At 53.1% G+C, this 14258-nt stretch overlaps 4 protein-coding genes across 7 annotated transcripts; 2 read left to right on the top strand and 2 right to left on the bottom strand.

Moving 5' to 3' along the window:
• Positions 1-325: 325 nt before the first annotated feature.
• Positions 326-1387, top strand: LOC1273441 (3-oxoacyl-[acyl-carrier-protein] reductase FabG). The gene has a single exon (XM_312417.6). It carries the CDS (start codon positions 514-516, stop codon positions 1270-1272), a length of 759 nt encoding a protein of 252 aa, XP_312417.6. The 5' UTR covers positions 326-513; the 3' UTR covers positions 1273-1387.
• LOC1273440 (3-oxoacyl-[acyl-carrier-protein] reductase FabG) lies at positions 1322-2504 on the bottom strand. Of its 2 annotated transcripts, XM_312416.6 has the most exons (3): positions 2396-2504; positions 1733-2328; positions 1322-1657 (listed from the first exon to the last, which is right to left on the bottom strand). In XM_312416.6, exons 2-3 carry the CDS (start codon positions 2283-2285, stop codon positions 1440-1442), a joined length of 771 nt encoding a protein of 256 aa, XP_312416.4. In that variant the 5' UTR covers positions 2286-2328; positions 2396-2504; the 3' UTR covers positions 1322-1439. The 2 variants fall into 2 exon arrangements, with proteins under 2 accessions (XP_312416.4, XP_003436144.1); XM_003436096.2 differs by having other exon boundaries at positions 1733-2474.
• LOC1273439 (cell cycle checkpoint control protein RAD9B) lies at positions 2389-4820 on the top strand. The gene is made up of 3 exons (XM_312415.6): positions 2389-2686; positions 2750-2985; positions 3054-4820. The coding sequence occupies exons 1-3, from the start codon at positions 2653-2655 to the stop codon at positions 4446-4448; spliced, it is 1665 nt and encodes a 554-aa protein (XP_312415.6). The 5' UTR covers positions 2389-2652; the 3' UTR covers positions 4449-4820.
• On the bottom strand, positions 4555-12705 carry LOC11175836 (coiled-coil domain-containing protein 1). 3 transcript variants are annotated; one of them, XM_061651011.1, is made up of 5 exons: positions 12398-12686; positions 7345-7434; positions 7001-7240; positions 6261-6919; positions 4555-6200 (listed from the first exon to the last, which is right to left on the bottom strand). In XM_061651011.1, exons 2-5 carry the CDS (start codon positions 7421-7423, stop codon positions 5898-5900), a joined length of 1281 nt encoding a protein of 426 aa, XP_061506995.1. In that variant the 5' UTR covers positions 7424-7434; positions 12398-12686; the 3' UTR covers positions 4555-5897. The 3 variants fall into 3 exon arrangements, with proteins under 3 accessions (XP_061506995.1, XP_061506994.1, XP_003436145.2); XM_061651010.1 differs by having other exon boundaries at positions 4555-6919; positions 12608-12705; XM_003436097.2 differs by having other exon boundaries at positions 4555-6919.
• Positions 12706-14258: the final 1553 nt, after the last annotated feature.

Consider the following 14258-nt stretch of genomic DNA (forward strand, 5'->3'; position numbering starts at 1 on the left):
CGAAAGGAACGATTTGTCCACAGAGCGCGCCTTCCTGTCCTTTGCAGGAAGTGGGGAGTGAATAATGAGCATAATTTCATTTCGCTTATTTCGCCTTTCGTACAAATGTGTCACCACTACTACCACTGCTCGGTTGATAGTGATAATTCAATTTGCTGAGTGTTTGTAAAAGCATTAAAACCAACAAAATGGTTGATGAATTACGCAATTTTTTAAAAAGTATTTTTAAGCAATCAAAAGAAAGCGTTATATGCTTAACACGCCCAAAAAAACGTGATTTCCCTTTCGCGCATTGCGCTCGTGTACAGGCACCTTCATCAAATCTTATCGCGCTTGGTCCCCACCAGGCTGTTGTGTGTACGTTGCGCTGCCTGCTTGGATGAGTTTATTACCGTTACCAAGTGCAGCTGAACGGTCCGGAACAGCACCGACAACCACAACAACAACTACATTGTTGTGTTCGAGTTGGCATTACATAACGATCATAATAGAACGCTCCCGTCTCCCGTAGCCATGAATCTGGCCGGTAAGGTGATTCTCATCACGGGCGCTAGCAGCGGCATCGGTGCTGCGACCGCGCTCAAGTTCTCCCAGCTCGGTGCCTCTCTCGCACTGACCGGGCGCAAGCTGGACAACCTGAACGAGGTGGCCAGCCAGTGCGGCGGGTCACCGTTCGTGGTGGCCGGCGACATCTCCAAGGAGGCCGATACGGAGCGCGTGCTGAAGGCGACGATCGAGAAGTACGGCAAGCTGGATGTGCTCGTTAACAATGCGGGTATCATCGAAACGGGCACGATCGAAACGACCAGCCTGGAGCAGTACGATCGGGTGATGAACACCAACATCCGGGCGGTGTACCATCTGACGATGCTGGCCGTGCCGCATCTGCTGCAGTCGCAGGGCAACGTGGTGAACGTGTCCAGCGTGAACGGGATCCGCTCGTTCCCGGGCGTGCTGGCGTACAATATCTCGAAGATGGCCGTCGATCAGTTCACGCGCTGCGTTGCGCTCGAGCTGGCGGCCAAGGGTGTGCGGGTGAACTGCGTCAATCCGGGCGTGACGGTGACCAATCTGCACAAACGCGGCGGCATGGACGAGCAGACGTACGCCAAGTTTTTGGAGCACTCGAAAAACACCCACGCCATGGGCCGGCCGGGCCAGGCGTCGGAGGTGGCCGATGCGATCGTGTTTCTGGCGAGCGACGCGGCATCGTTTATTACCGGTGCCAGCCTGCCGATCGACGGTGGTCGCCATGCAATGTGCCCTCGTTAAGGCGTTTAGGGCGAGAGTTAGGGTTTAAACAAAGAAGGCATTCTCATTATTAAAGTGGTTCGTTAAAGTGTTTTACTTCGAATAAAATTGTTCGAAAATATATAAATGTATGAAATGCGTTTTTGTTTGATCCGTTTTTTGAATGGAGAAACGCAGCACGCCGCACTTTACCGAGGGCACATGGCGTGTCTTCCACCGTCCACGTTGAGCGTCACGCCGGTAATGAAGCTGGCACCGTCCGACGCCAAAAAGGCGATCGTGGAAGCGACTTCCTCGGCCACGCCCGGGCGTCCCAGTGCGTGGGTTTGTTCGCACTTCTTCAGAAAAGCGGCGTACGATTCCTCATCCATTCCACCGCGCTTGTGAATGTCCGTAATGATGACACCTGGAAAGAGGAAAGAGAAAAGGAGACACATTAGCCCAATTAGCCCAACCCGGACCACCGGCAATTACCACTTACCCGGATTGACGGCATTCACGCGCACCTGCTTCGGTGCCAGCTCCAGGGCGGTACAGCGCGTGAACTGATCGATCGCCGCCTTCGACATGCTGTACGCCAAAATGCCCGGAAACGAACGATTGCCAGCCACGCTCGACAGATTCACGATGTTGCCCTTGGTTTCGATCAGCAGCGGCACGGCCAGCATGGTCAGGTGGTACACACCGCGCACGTTCGTGTTCATCAGCTCATCGTACTGCTGCAGGCTCGTGTTTTCGATCGACCCGTTGCCCAGAATGCCCGCATTGTTGACCAGCACGTCCAGCTTGCCGTACTTGGCCACGATCTCGTCCAGCACGCGCTTGTTGTCCTCCTCCTTGGTCACGTCGGCGACGATCAGGAGCGGCTTGCTCTTGGACTGCGCTTCACACGCATCGCCCACCTTCTTCAGGTTGGCCTCGTTGCGTCCCGTAAGTGCGAGGGACGCTCCAAACTTGGCAAAATAGATGGCCGTACCCTCGCCAATGCCGGACGAGGCTCCCGTAATCAGCACCACTTTGCCGGTGAAATCCATTGCAGAAGTAAGGCACGGAGCAGAGCGGTTGATATCACGATGTCTGGATGATAGATCAAATGTATTGTTTGCTCCAAAGCAGCCAGATAATTGGACAATTATTCACTTACAATTGAGTTTTATCTATCACCCCAGCTGCTGGCGGCTTCTTATCACTTCCAATTGTTGTTGAAATGTTCTCCCAATTCCTGTCAAGTGATTTGAAGTGAATTTCAAGCCCAACTCAACCGCAGTAGCAGTATAAACACGTTGACAGAACGCCGGCATTCGGTTGTCAAACTTCCCGGCAGTTTGTTTGTTTTGGTTTCGCAAAACCTTGGCGGTTCTTTCTCGTGCTTTCTTTCTGTTGCTGGTGAAATAACTAACGATGAATTTCGTTCTACCCGGTGCTAACGTGAAAAGTATGCCATTTTCTTGGACTTTTGTTGTTTTGTGATTCTGATAAGCGCCCATTTTTTCCCCAGTGCTGGCACGTGCTGTCAACTGCTTCTCCAAAATCGGCAACGAGCTGTACTTCGAGGCCACCCCGGACGGGCTCGATCTGAAAACGATCAACTCCACCAACACGGCGTACGCGGTCGTACAGTTTCGGCGCGACTTTTTCATCAGCTTCCAGCAGGGCAGCTCGGACACGCCGGATGAAAACTGCTGCAAGATATCGGTCAAACCAATACTGAAGATTTTCAAGAGCCTCGCCACGGTAAGGACCATTGTTGTGGACCATGCGTTACACGTGTGACTTCACTTAATCGACGTTTCTGTTTTTAGATACAAACGTGCAAAATTTGGCTGGAGGTGAACCAATCGAAGATCATATTCCAGTTCCGCTGCAAGTCGGACGTGCTGAAGACGCACAAAATCTTTCTCCTGGAAAGCGAACACATCAACTCGCTCAATCTGTCCCAAACGTTCCCGAGCGAAATCGTCGGCAATCACAAAGTGTTCAGCAACATCCTGGTGCATCTGTACCACTCGGTCGATGAAATTTCGTTCGACCTGAACGAGGACAAAACGATCGTCTCCAACTACGTCGACAACGAGCAGGCCGATCGTTCCACGCTCCGCTCGACGCTCTCGATCGATTCGTCCGCCTTCCAGGCGTACCAGCTGGCCGGCAAGGCGAACCTTATCTTTTGCTACAAAGAGTTCAAAGCGATCACGATGTTTGCCGCACTGAACAAGCTGAACGTGCGCATGAGCTTTTCCGCGCCCGGCTCACCGCTCATGCTGGAGATGAGCAAGGGCGAGGTGGTGCATGCCAAGTTCATCATGGGCACGATGAAACCCTCCGCCCAGCTGACCAGCCGTCGGGCCCATCGGCGAAAAGGGATCGATCGCAACGCGTCCAACCGCTCCGTTGCTATGGACAGTGAAGCAATCAACACGTACCTAACCGAAGACATTACCAGCGATGGTGGCAACACGGCCGCATCGCATGCTCACGCCCAGCGGGATCGATCGTCGCAGAACGTCGTTTCCCAACCGAATCCAACGCCACACCGTGACAACAGTGTGCTACGCAACGAAACGGACGGCAATGCGGTAATACGCAGCGAACGTACGCATCGACCCGCGGAAGAGAGCTCGGTACGCCTGCTGCGACCATCACGGTTAAGTGCGGTCGCACCAAGTGCCTCCCCCGCTGGTGCACCTTCCTCCGAGGCGCTGTTCGGGCTGGAAAAGAACACGGAAAATCTTCCCTTCCTCGAGGGCTTAAACTTTCCACAGCAAACTACAAACGCACAGCCGCTCGACCGGCTCGACTCGATACCTACCCTGACGGATGATTCATTTTCCATCCCGGGAAACAACCGACCAGCGTCGCAGCCACGGATCGAACAGGCCACCAGCAATCTGTCCGCCGTACGGAGCACCGATTCCATGTTTTCCCGCAAACGACCCCAGGCGGAAAGTTCACCACCCCAGCATGAACCAGCGACGACACCGGGCGATGGGCGCAGGCAGGCAAAACCGGCCGACGATAGTGTCCCCGAGTCACCGGACGTGATTGAGGAGCGAAAGCGAAAGCAGGCCAAGCTGCGCCACATCTTCCGCCGTTGCTTCGAGCCAACGTTCAATCCCGCCTTTCAGCCCGGCTGTAGCCAACTCTTTGCGCCCAACTCGGACTCCGAGGAGGAGGAGCAGGACAACACGAGCACGTGAAATCCCTGGACCCCTGGGGCCACATGATTCGGACGACGATACTAAAAAAAAACTCGATACTCGCACACGCCCACCGCAAGAAGGACGGGAGGAGTGTGTTGGGTGCTTTGTTTTTACAATCTCTCGCGTCCGTTTTGTTCGTTTCTTCTTTATTTGAGTCCTTTCGTACTTGTGTTACATGTGGTCGTGTATGTGTACGTGTTCTACTGTTGAGCAATGTCTGCGGCTATCACTTTCTTTTGGTTCACACGCAAAAAAAGAGTTCCAGCAGTGTTTTTTTTTTTCTTTTGCAGCCCACAGCGTGTTTGTGTTAGCAGTTGGGTGGTAGAGATGGTTTTAGCAGTAGTTAAAGTCTCTGTGGTGTTGTGTTGTCCTTTGATTGTTGTACACATCCGTACGAATAAATTAAATAAATAAATAATTTAAATAAATAAATAAATTATCTTAAAACTCCTAGTCAGTGTGTGTTCGGGGTTTTCCTTGCTTCTCGTTTACGTCCGCGTCGTCTGTGGTGGTGGTAGTTGCCCGGCCTTTTCCCCAGTTTCCCCATTGGAGGGGGGTTGTTCCATCAAACACGGCTTCCAAATCGGGGTCTGTCGGCGTCGATTGTGCCCGATTAGTATCGGCAGCGTCGGTGTTGTGGTCCGTTGCCGTGTAGGGTACGGGTACGCGTGCGTCTTCTCTATGCTCTAATGCTCTATCTATCTATCTGATTTTCTTACGCTCTCTTTCTCTCTCTCTTGCTCTTGAACCTCCTTGAACGAGGCACAAACGGACATGCATGAGGGATTCGCATCGAAGTGTTAGGGGCTTAGGGTCATTTTTCTCTCTAGCGCGCACTGAAGCAGCATGAGTCGTTGCACCAGTAGCGTGTGCAGATGAAGTTGCACGCGAACGAATCTCCGCTCCCCCTATACTTCTTCTTCCAGCATACGATGAGGGGGATGGGGGGACGCGTAGTTTGGTGGGTTTTGGTGGGAAAAGCAAAGTCTCTTTACGTATGACTGGCTGGGGCTGTGTTGGAGTGGGGCAGTTTGGGGGCGGGTTTTGACGGATGGGGGGAGGTAGCTGGGAGGATAGTTGTGATCGCATCCAGGGAATATCGCATCAGGACAATCGTCGTCATTCTTTACAGTTTGGTTTGCTTCACCGGCCCATACACGCCAGGCGTGGCCATTGCGCTGCCATACTAACCCCCACTAACCACCCCACCACCCCATCATCCCCCCTTTGTGCCACAATAACTGTTTCCCCCATTCTCACCTATTATCCACCATGAGTTTCTCGCGCGAGGGGAAGGAGTGCTTCATGCTTGGGTGTTCTTATCGCCTTCTACTTCCTTCGGCATATCGGCACGGCTGTGTTGCTGGAGTCGGGTTGAGCGGGGTGGGGCTGGGCTGGTGGGCGCTAGTGGGGCGCTGATGGGACACGCCCGGCCAGCGGATCAACTCACACGTCCGACTCGGCAATGTCCTCCACCGCGCTCTCGTCGATCAGCTCGTCGCTGTCGTCATCGTCATCGTCGTCATCGTCGTCTTCCGCGTCATCGTCCGCTTCCGCGGCCGCCTGCTGCTGCTGCTGGTCCTCCTTCTGGCCGGTGGCGGCTGCTGCCGCTGCGCCGGCTGGCGTCTCCTCGCTGTCATCGTCATCGTCGTCGTCGTCGTCATCGTCATCGTCGCCGACCAGGGCGGACAGGTAGTCGTCATCGTCTCCGGTCGCCGGTTTCTTCTCCGGTTTCGTCACGGTTACGGGCTGAGCTGGAGCGTTCGCAACAACGTCAACTTTATTGTTATTCGTGTTTTGAGTTTGTACCTTTTCTGGCGAGTCCTCGTCGTACTCCTCCTCCTCTCCGTCCTCCTCGACCGCCGGCTCGGTCGCGCTGTCCCCTGCGCCTCCCTGGCTGGTGAGCGATTCCGCAATCTTGTTCACCTCGCTGTTCACGTCCAGCTCCTCGGCCGGCTTCTTCACCGCGCTGCTGTCCACCTCGTTCTGGGCCGCGGCCGCATCGGCCAGATCCAGCAGGGCCTGCGTGTTCTGGGCGGCCACCTTCTTCTTCGTCTTCTTGGCGGCGGCCGGGGCGGCGGCAGCGACCTGGGCCACCGGTTCGGCGGCGGCCTGGGCGACGGGCTGGGCGACGGCGGCGGCGGCCTGGACGGCGGGCTGGACGGCGGCAACCGTATCCTCATCGTCGTCATCATCATCGTCATCATCGTCGTCATCGTCGTCGTCATCGTCGAAGGCGCCTAGGAGGTCATCACCAAAAAAAGACAGCGCATCGTCCTCCTCATCATCGTCATCATCGTCGTCATCGTCGTCCTCAGCAGCGGCCGCCGCAGCCGCCGGTGCCACCTGGTTGGCCGTCTGCTTCTGCTGGTCGACAACCGCCGCCGGGGCCACCGGTGCCGCTACCTCATCATCATCGTCATCATCATCATCGTCGTCATCGTCGTCGATCTCATCCTCGACCGATCCTGTTCGGGCGAGCGGCACACAAAAAAAACGGGGTAAGCGGCCGTGCACCTAATCGCTCAACACCGCCGAACTACACTTACCGATGATGTCTTCCTCGTCGTCATCATCGTCGTCCGCATCGTCATCGTCGTCTTCGGCCGAATCGTCGTCGTCGCCGAGATCGAACTCATCGGAATCGTCGTCATCGTCGTCGTCGTCATCACCGCCGGCAGCCGGGGCAACGGGAACCACTGGTGCGCCATCAACCGGTGCTACTGCTCCAGCCAGATCTTCGGCCGCCTGTCGCGAGATGAGCGTGCCTTTGTGTGCATTTCGTCCCTCTGGCAAAGGGAGCAATAAACTGGTGTTAGCCACTGAAGGCGAGCATCAGATGCAAAGATCTCTCTCCCCCCCCCCCTTCGAAGAGGGTCGGGTCATCACTTACCATCGCTGACCGGTTTGGAGGCAGCAAATGCGATGATGATCAGAATTAGTAATAGCTCCAACAGGAATGTGACTTTCATTTTTATATGTTCTGCAAGAGTGGGGAAGAAAAACCCTCAAAATTAGTAAATAAAAAACAACAAAATCTAACATACTGCTACTGCTACCCCCCCGCGTACAACAATAATCGCGCTAAATTTGAGTTGCTGTGCGCATCAACTCAATGCCTACTACAGCTGATGAATGTTGCTCCTCGTTGTTGCTATTGCTGTACTACACTGCCACTATCGCTATCGCCTCGCCTTCTTCACCTTCGCCCACTGCGCAACCCGATTTCTGCACAAACTTTCTTTCTGCGTGAACACCGCGCAAAACGGTGTTACTGGGTGAGCCACACCGGCCGCGTAGAGAGTTGTATGCTAATTATGCATTCATCATAAACCTCCCCCGCCACTACTACGCCCCACGATTCCCACATCCCTTAAAAAGGGGGTGAAATATTGCCTCTCCTATCCTCTCCTTGAAGAGGTGGTTGAGCGCTTTCGGTGGTTGGCCGCGTGGGAATGGAGAACGGGTCATCGACCGAATCATTAATCGACGACGGGTCGATGTTTTGCTGTGGAACCGAAGTGTGGAGACGATTTCACTCTTCCAATCAGGAGGAACAGGAGCCAACGCAACAGGTGGCTGAAAGTGAACTTTCTATTTCGCTCTCTCTCTCTTCTCTCTGTCTTTTTGAGGCTACCTTGGACCAACCATCATACATACTTAACTTGACCAATCAAAAAAAAAAAGCAAAAAAGCGATGACTGAAAGTTTTGTTCCTCTATTTTGTATCGAGAGGTCTTAAGAGGTGCCCTTTATTACACCCTTAATTAGCCCTCTTGCTCTTTCTCTCTCTCGCTGGAGATTGGTTTTTGAAATTCCTTTCTCATCCTGGTCCACCCAATCGAAAAATGTGGGTGAGAATACGAAATCTCAAACCTGTTTCTCCCTCTCAAGCAACTCCTCACTGCCTTCCACCGGATGTTTGTCAGTGTGTGTCATAAACTGTTCTGTTCGATTTTACAGTACCTTTCCCAAAACGAGCTACATTAAAAAACATTAAAATCCATTAGTGCTGTTTTAAAAAAAACTGGGTTTGGCAGTTCGGTTAGTTCCTAAAATTCGAACTGATGACTCCGCGTATCTGACAGGCAGGGTGTCCCTCCAGGGTCCCTACTAAGTTATAAGTTTATTCAACTCGATTGCATAGAATTTAGCTCTCTCTCTCTCTCACACACGCACACACGTACATTGGTGGTCGCATTTGAAGAAATGGAAAGTTCAAACAGGTTACCTTGATTATGGTTCAATCAACTTTCTCCAACCACCTTTGCCGAGACCTTGTGCGTTGTGCGTGTGGTCAAAGGCATTAAAAAGAAGAAGCGAGAAGTGGAAGATGTAGAAGCGAAAAGAAAGAGAGCGAGAAAAATAAAAAAAACACATAAAACAAGATTATCGAAATAGAAGCCACAACCCTAATCGGACCGGTTTCGCGGTGCGGAGTCCGCACGGGTCAGGGAAAACAATCTTTACCAAACATTAATTTTGAGCAACTTTCGCCCGCTGCTTCCGCTTCTTTTGACTAGTTTTTTTTATCTTTTTCTTATCCTCTCCACCCCCCCCTTATTTACGCAGCATACGCAACGCATCAAATGCGTGAAACGAGTGTGATACGATCTCAATCTATGAAGGAACATAAAATTTCAATCGCCCCACAAAATCCGTGTTCCTGAAGCCGACATTGATTTTGGAACGATCGAATCGATCGTGCAAACCCCAATACACCGGACCGAAACCGAAGCGGTGAGGGGAGGGTGGGGCTGGGGGGAAGCACATTAAAGAGAGGAATACGAAATTCGAGATAATTCCAACAGATAGAGAAATCAATGGAAAAAGCAAAGCGCTCGCTCGCCACATGCCCTTCCCCATCATCACAGTGGCCTACTTTGTGTTCGCAGTCTCCGGTTTGTGCGCCTCGGTGGAATATGGAAGCTTTCCTTCTCCCCCCCGTAAGCGCGAGGCACCATCAATCTAGTAAGCGGGGTGAAGCCTCATCTCCATATTTAAATATGGACAGCCCCGAGGCCCGATTCCGAGGAAAGTATGCTAATCGTGTACCAATTGCCCGCGATTAGACGCGGTCAATTGGGAGAGCGCTCTCCCCAGTCGGGAAAACATTCGCGCTCCAATTTCCCGCCGGTGCGCGTACGCTCTTCCACCACCACCACCGCCACCGCCGAACGGGGCGAATGCTTTACGCCAAACCGCCTTTTCCAAAGCAACCTTGAAAAGCCTTGTGTCCGTGTGGTTTGTGTCACGCGAACCCACTTGAATGTCCACCGGAATAGCCATGCCGTGGTAAAGAAGCGATCAAATCGTCCGTTCCCGCCGCGCGATACGCACAAAAGACTTCAACGGGCGCGACAGACGACGAACCTTCCGCTCTTATTCATCGGGCAGGACAGGATCTTTAGACCCGGGCTTTTCACTTTTTACCAATCTCGACCTCTAAAGACAAATGGACAGACGTTCAGTGGATTTCTCGTGCGTGTGTGTGTGCGCCTTTTCTTATTAAACAAAATAACACACGCACCCAGGGGGGCGGTTTCTCTTTCGGGGTGAGATGAGCTCATTCAAAAGGCTCGCGCGGCGCGTCCACCGCCGTTTCGAAATGAAAGTGATAAAAGAAAAGAGAAAGTTTCCCCCGACTACCCCGACGTCAGTGTGGACGTGTGTGTGTGTGTGTGTGTGTGACTGCGCTCGTTCAATCGTGCGGGGTAAGGAGGTCCCAAGAGCTACCGGGCAAAGGGGGAGCATGGAATGCCGTGGTGCTCGCAGCAAATAAGCTGCCCCCTTCACAACATCCTGCCATCATTGATGAGCACCGTTTTTTGATTGCGCTGTTCTGTTGGGGGCAAAAATCGTTAGATATATTCGGAAACTTGTCGGAGACCTCTGTTAGTGGAATTAAAATTCAAAACGGGAAGGTTTGGTTGATTGAGTTAATACATCTTTGGCTGTAAATATCAAAGCACTTAGCATTACTAAACGTTCAAAGTATTTTAATTGCAATCCCTGCAAATCCCTACAATCCCTTTCCCTGTGCGGCATCTTTAACACGCAGAAATTTACCAAAAAACAGGTGTCCCGCTTTTGCTGGCAACTGTTCTTATCTGGCGAAATTTTAACAAGCCATCCCAAAAAAATGTCGTCGGAAGACGGGCCACTGGGCTACTTGCCAGTAGCCGACATCAAACCGTTCGACGATCGACGGTTTCCGCCTAGCAGTCAGTAGTGCTGGGCCGACGGATTGCCGGACCGGATAGGAATTTCTAGGTCAAAAGCAGCATAATAATTAATATTGATTCTTTCCTCAATTTGGAACCGTTATCTGTTCGACATACGCCGCCAGCCGGGCCCCGCCAACCGTATCCACCTCTTCCGGCCTTTCCTTCTCTCTCTCTCTCTCTTTCGCTCTGGCCCTGTCTGTTTGACTGAGCAGCGCAGGCACAGACGTCAGCAGCACCGGGAAGCGGGCCCCTGCTGCAGGAGGCGCAAGCATGAATTTGCATTCGATCAAACCCTTCTACCCCTCTCATCCGGCTGCTCATTCCGAACACGCACAAGCACAAACCACACAGTCACACACATTTACACACCATATCGCAAAGGAACACGCTGGGTGGAGGGCGAACACCTCCATCAATCCTATTCGAATCTGGGTCCAACACATTTCTCCCACCCCCCGGGGGCCATACGCCTTGCATGCGGCCCAAAACCAAACGAAAGGAAGTAATCAATAAAGAAAGATACAACAGCATCTCCTCTCACCCGCTGGTCCACCATTTTGGAGGGGCAGGGAGGCAGGCGGATGTGGTGTGCAACCAAAAATCCCGAAACACCAATCCCGGCCAAAGGGGAGGTGATGGATAAAAAAGAGCATAACTTTCAAGAAGTAACGAACACGGGAAGAGAGATCAAAGGCACACCCCATCACCGGGCAGCAAAACAAGCACCACCAGCAGCAGCATCATCACCGCCGGCCGCAGGCCGAAATCTCCCGAAAATTACAATGCCCCAACCACACGGATCTGGTCACGGGGGCCGCCTCCCATCGAGGGGTTGGGGTGAAATCCGGAAAACAGGTCATAAAAGAAGTGGGACCCACACATACACACACACACGCACACACACACACACATACACACACACACTTCACCACAACAGCCACCCTTGGCCTGGTCGGGGGTGGGGGTGATTTGGCCCCCTTTGATGTGGGTTTTGGGTTTTTTTCTTCTCAGAGCTTTCCGATTGCTATTTTCGTCCAATCCACTACTGGGTAGCGCTACTCATCGATCTAGGGCCCAATTTTGAATTGCACTTTCAATGTATCCCGGACGGGATGAATGGGTGTGCGTGCTTTGGCGTTTGGCGTGTTCGGTCCGACCGTAATCTGGTTTTTTTTCTTCTCTCCAAGGAGTCATCAAAGTAGTCCTGGGGCTCTTGCTCTTCCTGCACCGTCGCTGACGACGCCCTAGTTTAACCAACTTGTTCCCGAGACAGGTGTGAAGGGGGGGGGGGAGGGGCATGGTCTGTCAGGCTGCCCATCGAATGACACTTGTTCCAACAAACACAGATCGAAAACGGTATCTGAAGAACGGTTCTTCCCTGGGAAGAGATTCATCATCGCTTGTGTTGCGCTCTCACCCTCCTCCTACCCTGTGTTGTAGAGAGGTTCGTGTCTTGGCGCAGCGGCAGTCGTTTGTGCTCTACTTCTCGCCTACTAGGGCGCTGCCCGTCCAATGTCCAATTAGCACACCTTTCCGTACAGAACATCTCCGAGCAAGAGAGATGTTCACACATAAGCTTTGCGGAAATCAAACACCACACCGTCGTAACCGTAGCAACAGTGACAGCAACAGCACCAGCAACAACAACAACAGCAGCAGCAGCAACAACAGTTTCTGTTCCCTCAACGGCGTCTGCAGCCTACAGGAGGTGTTACTCACTTTGGGGTCTTGTTGACTGGGAAACGTAACGTGTACTAAAACTTAAGACGTATCTACGGAACCGAGCCGCAGCAGAACGAAAACAAAAGGCTACAGCCGCCGGGGACAGAGCGATACCAACTAAACCGTAAATCCCGTACGGGCGCTTGCTTAACCACGCTCGCAGCACTACAACTCTCTCTCTTGCTACACACACACACACACACGCACCAGATATTGAGCGGCAAAAACCGAGGGCGCGCAGATACACTACTTTCTTCCACCGTGTACACCACGATACTGACTGAACTGTTTCTACTTCTCAAACTCTTAATGAAAACTTTTTTCCTACCCGGACGGACCCATTCTCCCCCCACCGCCCCGGCTCCGCTTGGGCCCCCCACCCGCGGTTCGTCGTTTGCCGAGGCGACGCCGATCTTCGCGAGCGAGCGAGAGACCGCGTGAGACCCCCATAGCCCCAGCGGTGTTCCGTCCGTACTTTCTTTCCAAGCCAACCCATTATACCGTCCCATTCCTTCCCACTGCCCAAGTGTGTGGCCGTGTGTGTGTGTGTGTGTCTCGCGTGGGGGTTGGCAGGCGCTTTCACGCGATCGCGCTTCAAACACAGCAAGCAGCAGCAGCAGCAGCAACATCGGCAAGAAGGGAGAAGCTGAACACCACGAAAGGGTGAATAGGAGGCAAGAAGGGGGTGGTGGTGTGTGTAGCTTCGATTCGAGCGAGCGTCTTGGGGCTCTGTTCAGCGATGCCGAAACGATGTTACCCGTCCCGATGACGAACGGGAGACAGAAACGGGGAAGAAGGAACGCGAAGGAAGCGAAGCAACCGTTTTCGAACCGGTGGTGGCGAGAGCGGGATCCAACGGGGGAAAGGCTGCGGCCGAGAGATGATGCGAAGGGAAAGCAGAAGAAGAGAGAGAGAAAAAAAGTGTTACAAATGTGTGTACGTGTGTGTGTATGCATCGATGTGTAGATCCAATGTGCCGTTGATTCGTCGATTTGCTCTTTCCGTCTTGATTCCTTCCTTGGCCGGTTCTTTCCGTGGCGGGTTTCACGTTTTCCTTCGGCGTCGGCCAGCACCGCGCTTGCTTTGCTCTTCCCATTCTTCCTTTCGGATTTTCTGTCTGTTGCTGCCTTTCGTCGTCTCCATCTGCGCCCTCATCTAACGATCTTCATCTACTATCCCGGGTCCCGGGTTTGGTGGAGTCGCCGCCGCACTCGTTATTATCAGTGGCATGGCGCACGGGCGCACAGTCACACATACGCGCACCGGGCCCCTGCGGGAGGAACTGGCACACTTCTTCCCCGAGCCAATCCCTCCCCCCCCCACCGATTCTCCCAATTCCATTGCCCCGCGCGTGTCCAAAGCACCTGGTGGGAGACCCATCATCTCGGACCGATCATCGAACCCCGAGCGCACAGTGCGCCGCCATTGGGGGTTCGTCGTTTGGATGCGTTTCCCTGTGAAGGAAGAGGCCACACCACGGACACCACAGCCACCGTATACCCCGGAGCAGGGCTGCACTGGTTGCCACCGTTTTCCGCTTTTCCGTTTCGTGCATCGAGAGCGACAGAGCGAGAGGGTTGTGCTTTTCTTGTGCACCAGTGAAGGTTTAAGCTCCAGTTGAGATTTCTTAATAAGCGCGCTACCTGTCCCTCGTCCATGCTGCGCTCTGTGTCTCCATCCCCCTCACAACGGTTGTAATTTCTTTAAAAGCTCTAGCCATCCGTGGGTCACAAGGTGTCGTTGTTGTTGTTGTTGCTGCAGGAAGCTATCACAGCACTGTTTGGCTGGTCTTTCTATTGCCCTACGGTCACCAGTATTAGAGTGAGATGTCATTGCCAGTAGGTTGCCGCTGGTAGCA

The sequence above is a fragment of the Anopheles gambiae genome, chromosome 2 (genome assembly GCF_943734735.2).
Source record: "Anopheles gambiae chromosome 2, idAnoGambNW_F1_1, whole genome shotgun sequence".
Classification (NCBI taxonomy): Eukaryota; Metazoa; Arthropoda; class Insecta; order Diptera; family Culicidae; genus Anopheles; species Anopheles gambiae.

What these genes read in the sequence shown, in the direction of transcription:
- LOC11175836 (XM_061651010.1), bottom strand. Translation starts at nt 7,423, where the DNA reads ATGAAAGTCACATTCCTGTTGGAGCTATTACTAATTCTGATCATCATC. An exon ending in CTCCAAACCGGTCAGCGATG is followed by an intron (nt 7,241 to 7,344) that starts GTAAGTGATGAC and finishes TCCCTTTGCCAG; the next exon opens with AGGGACGAAATGCACACAAA. An exon ending in CGACGAGGAAGACATCATCG is followed by an intron (nt 6,920 to 7,000) that starts GTAAGTGTAGTT and finishes TCGCCCGAACAG; the next exon opens with GATCGGTCGAGGATGAGATC.
- LOC1273441 (XM_312417.6), top strand. Translation starts at nt 514, where the DNA reads ATGAATCTGGCCGGTAAGGTGATTCTCATCACGGGCGCTAGCAGCGGC.
- LOC1273439 (XM_312415.6), top strand. Translation starts at nt 2,653, where the DNA reads ATGAATTTCGTTCTACCCGGTGCTAACGTGAAAA. An exon ending in ACCCGGTGCTAACGTGAAAA is followed by an intron (nt 2,687 to 2,749) that starts GTATGCCATTTT and finishes TTTTTTCCCCAG; the next exon opens with TGCTGGCACGTGCTGTCAAC. An exon ending in TTTTCAAGAGCCTCGCCACG is followed by an intron (nt 2,986 to 3,053) that starts GTAAGGACCATT and finishes TTCTGTTTTTAG; the next exon opens with ATACAAACGTGCAAAATTTG.
- LOC1273440 (XM_312416.6), bottom strand. Translation starts at nt 2,285, where the DNA reads ATGGATTTCACCGGCAAAGTGGTGCTGATTACGGGAGCCTCGTCCGGC. An exon ending in CGTGAATGCCGTCAATCCGG is followed by an intron (nt 1,658 to 1,732) that starts GTAAGTGGTAAT and finishes TCCTCTTTCCAG; the next exon opens with GTGTCATCATTACGGACATT.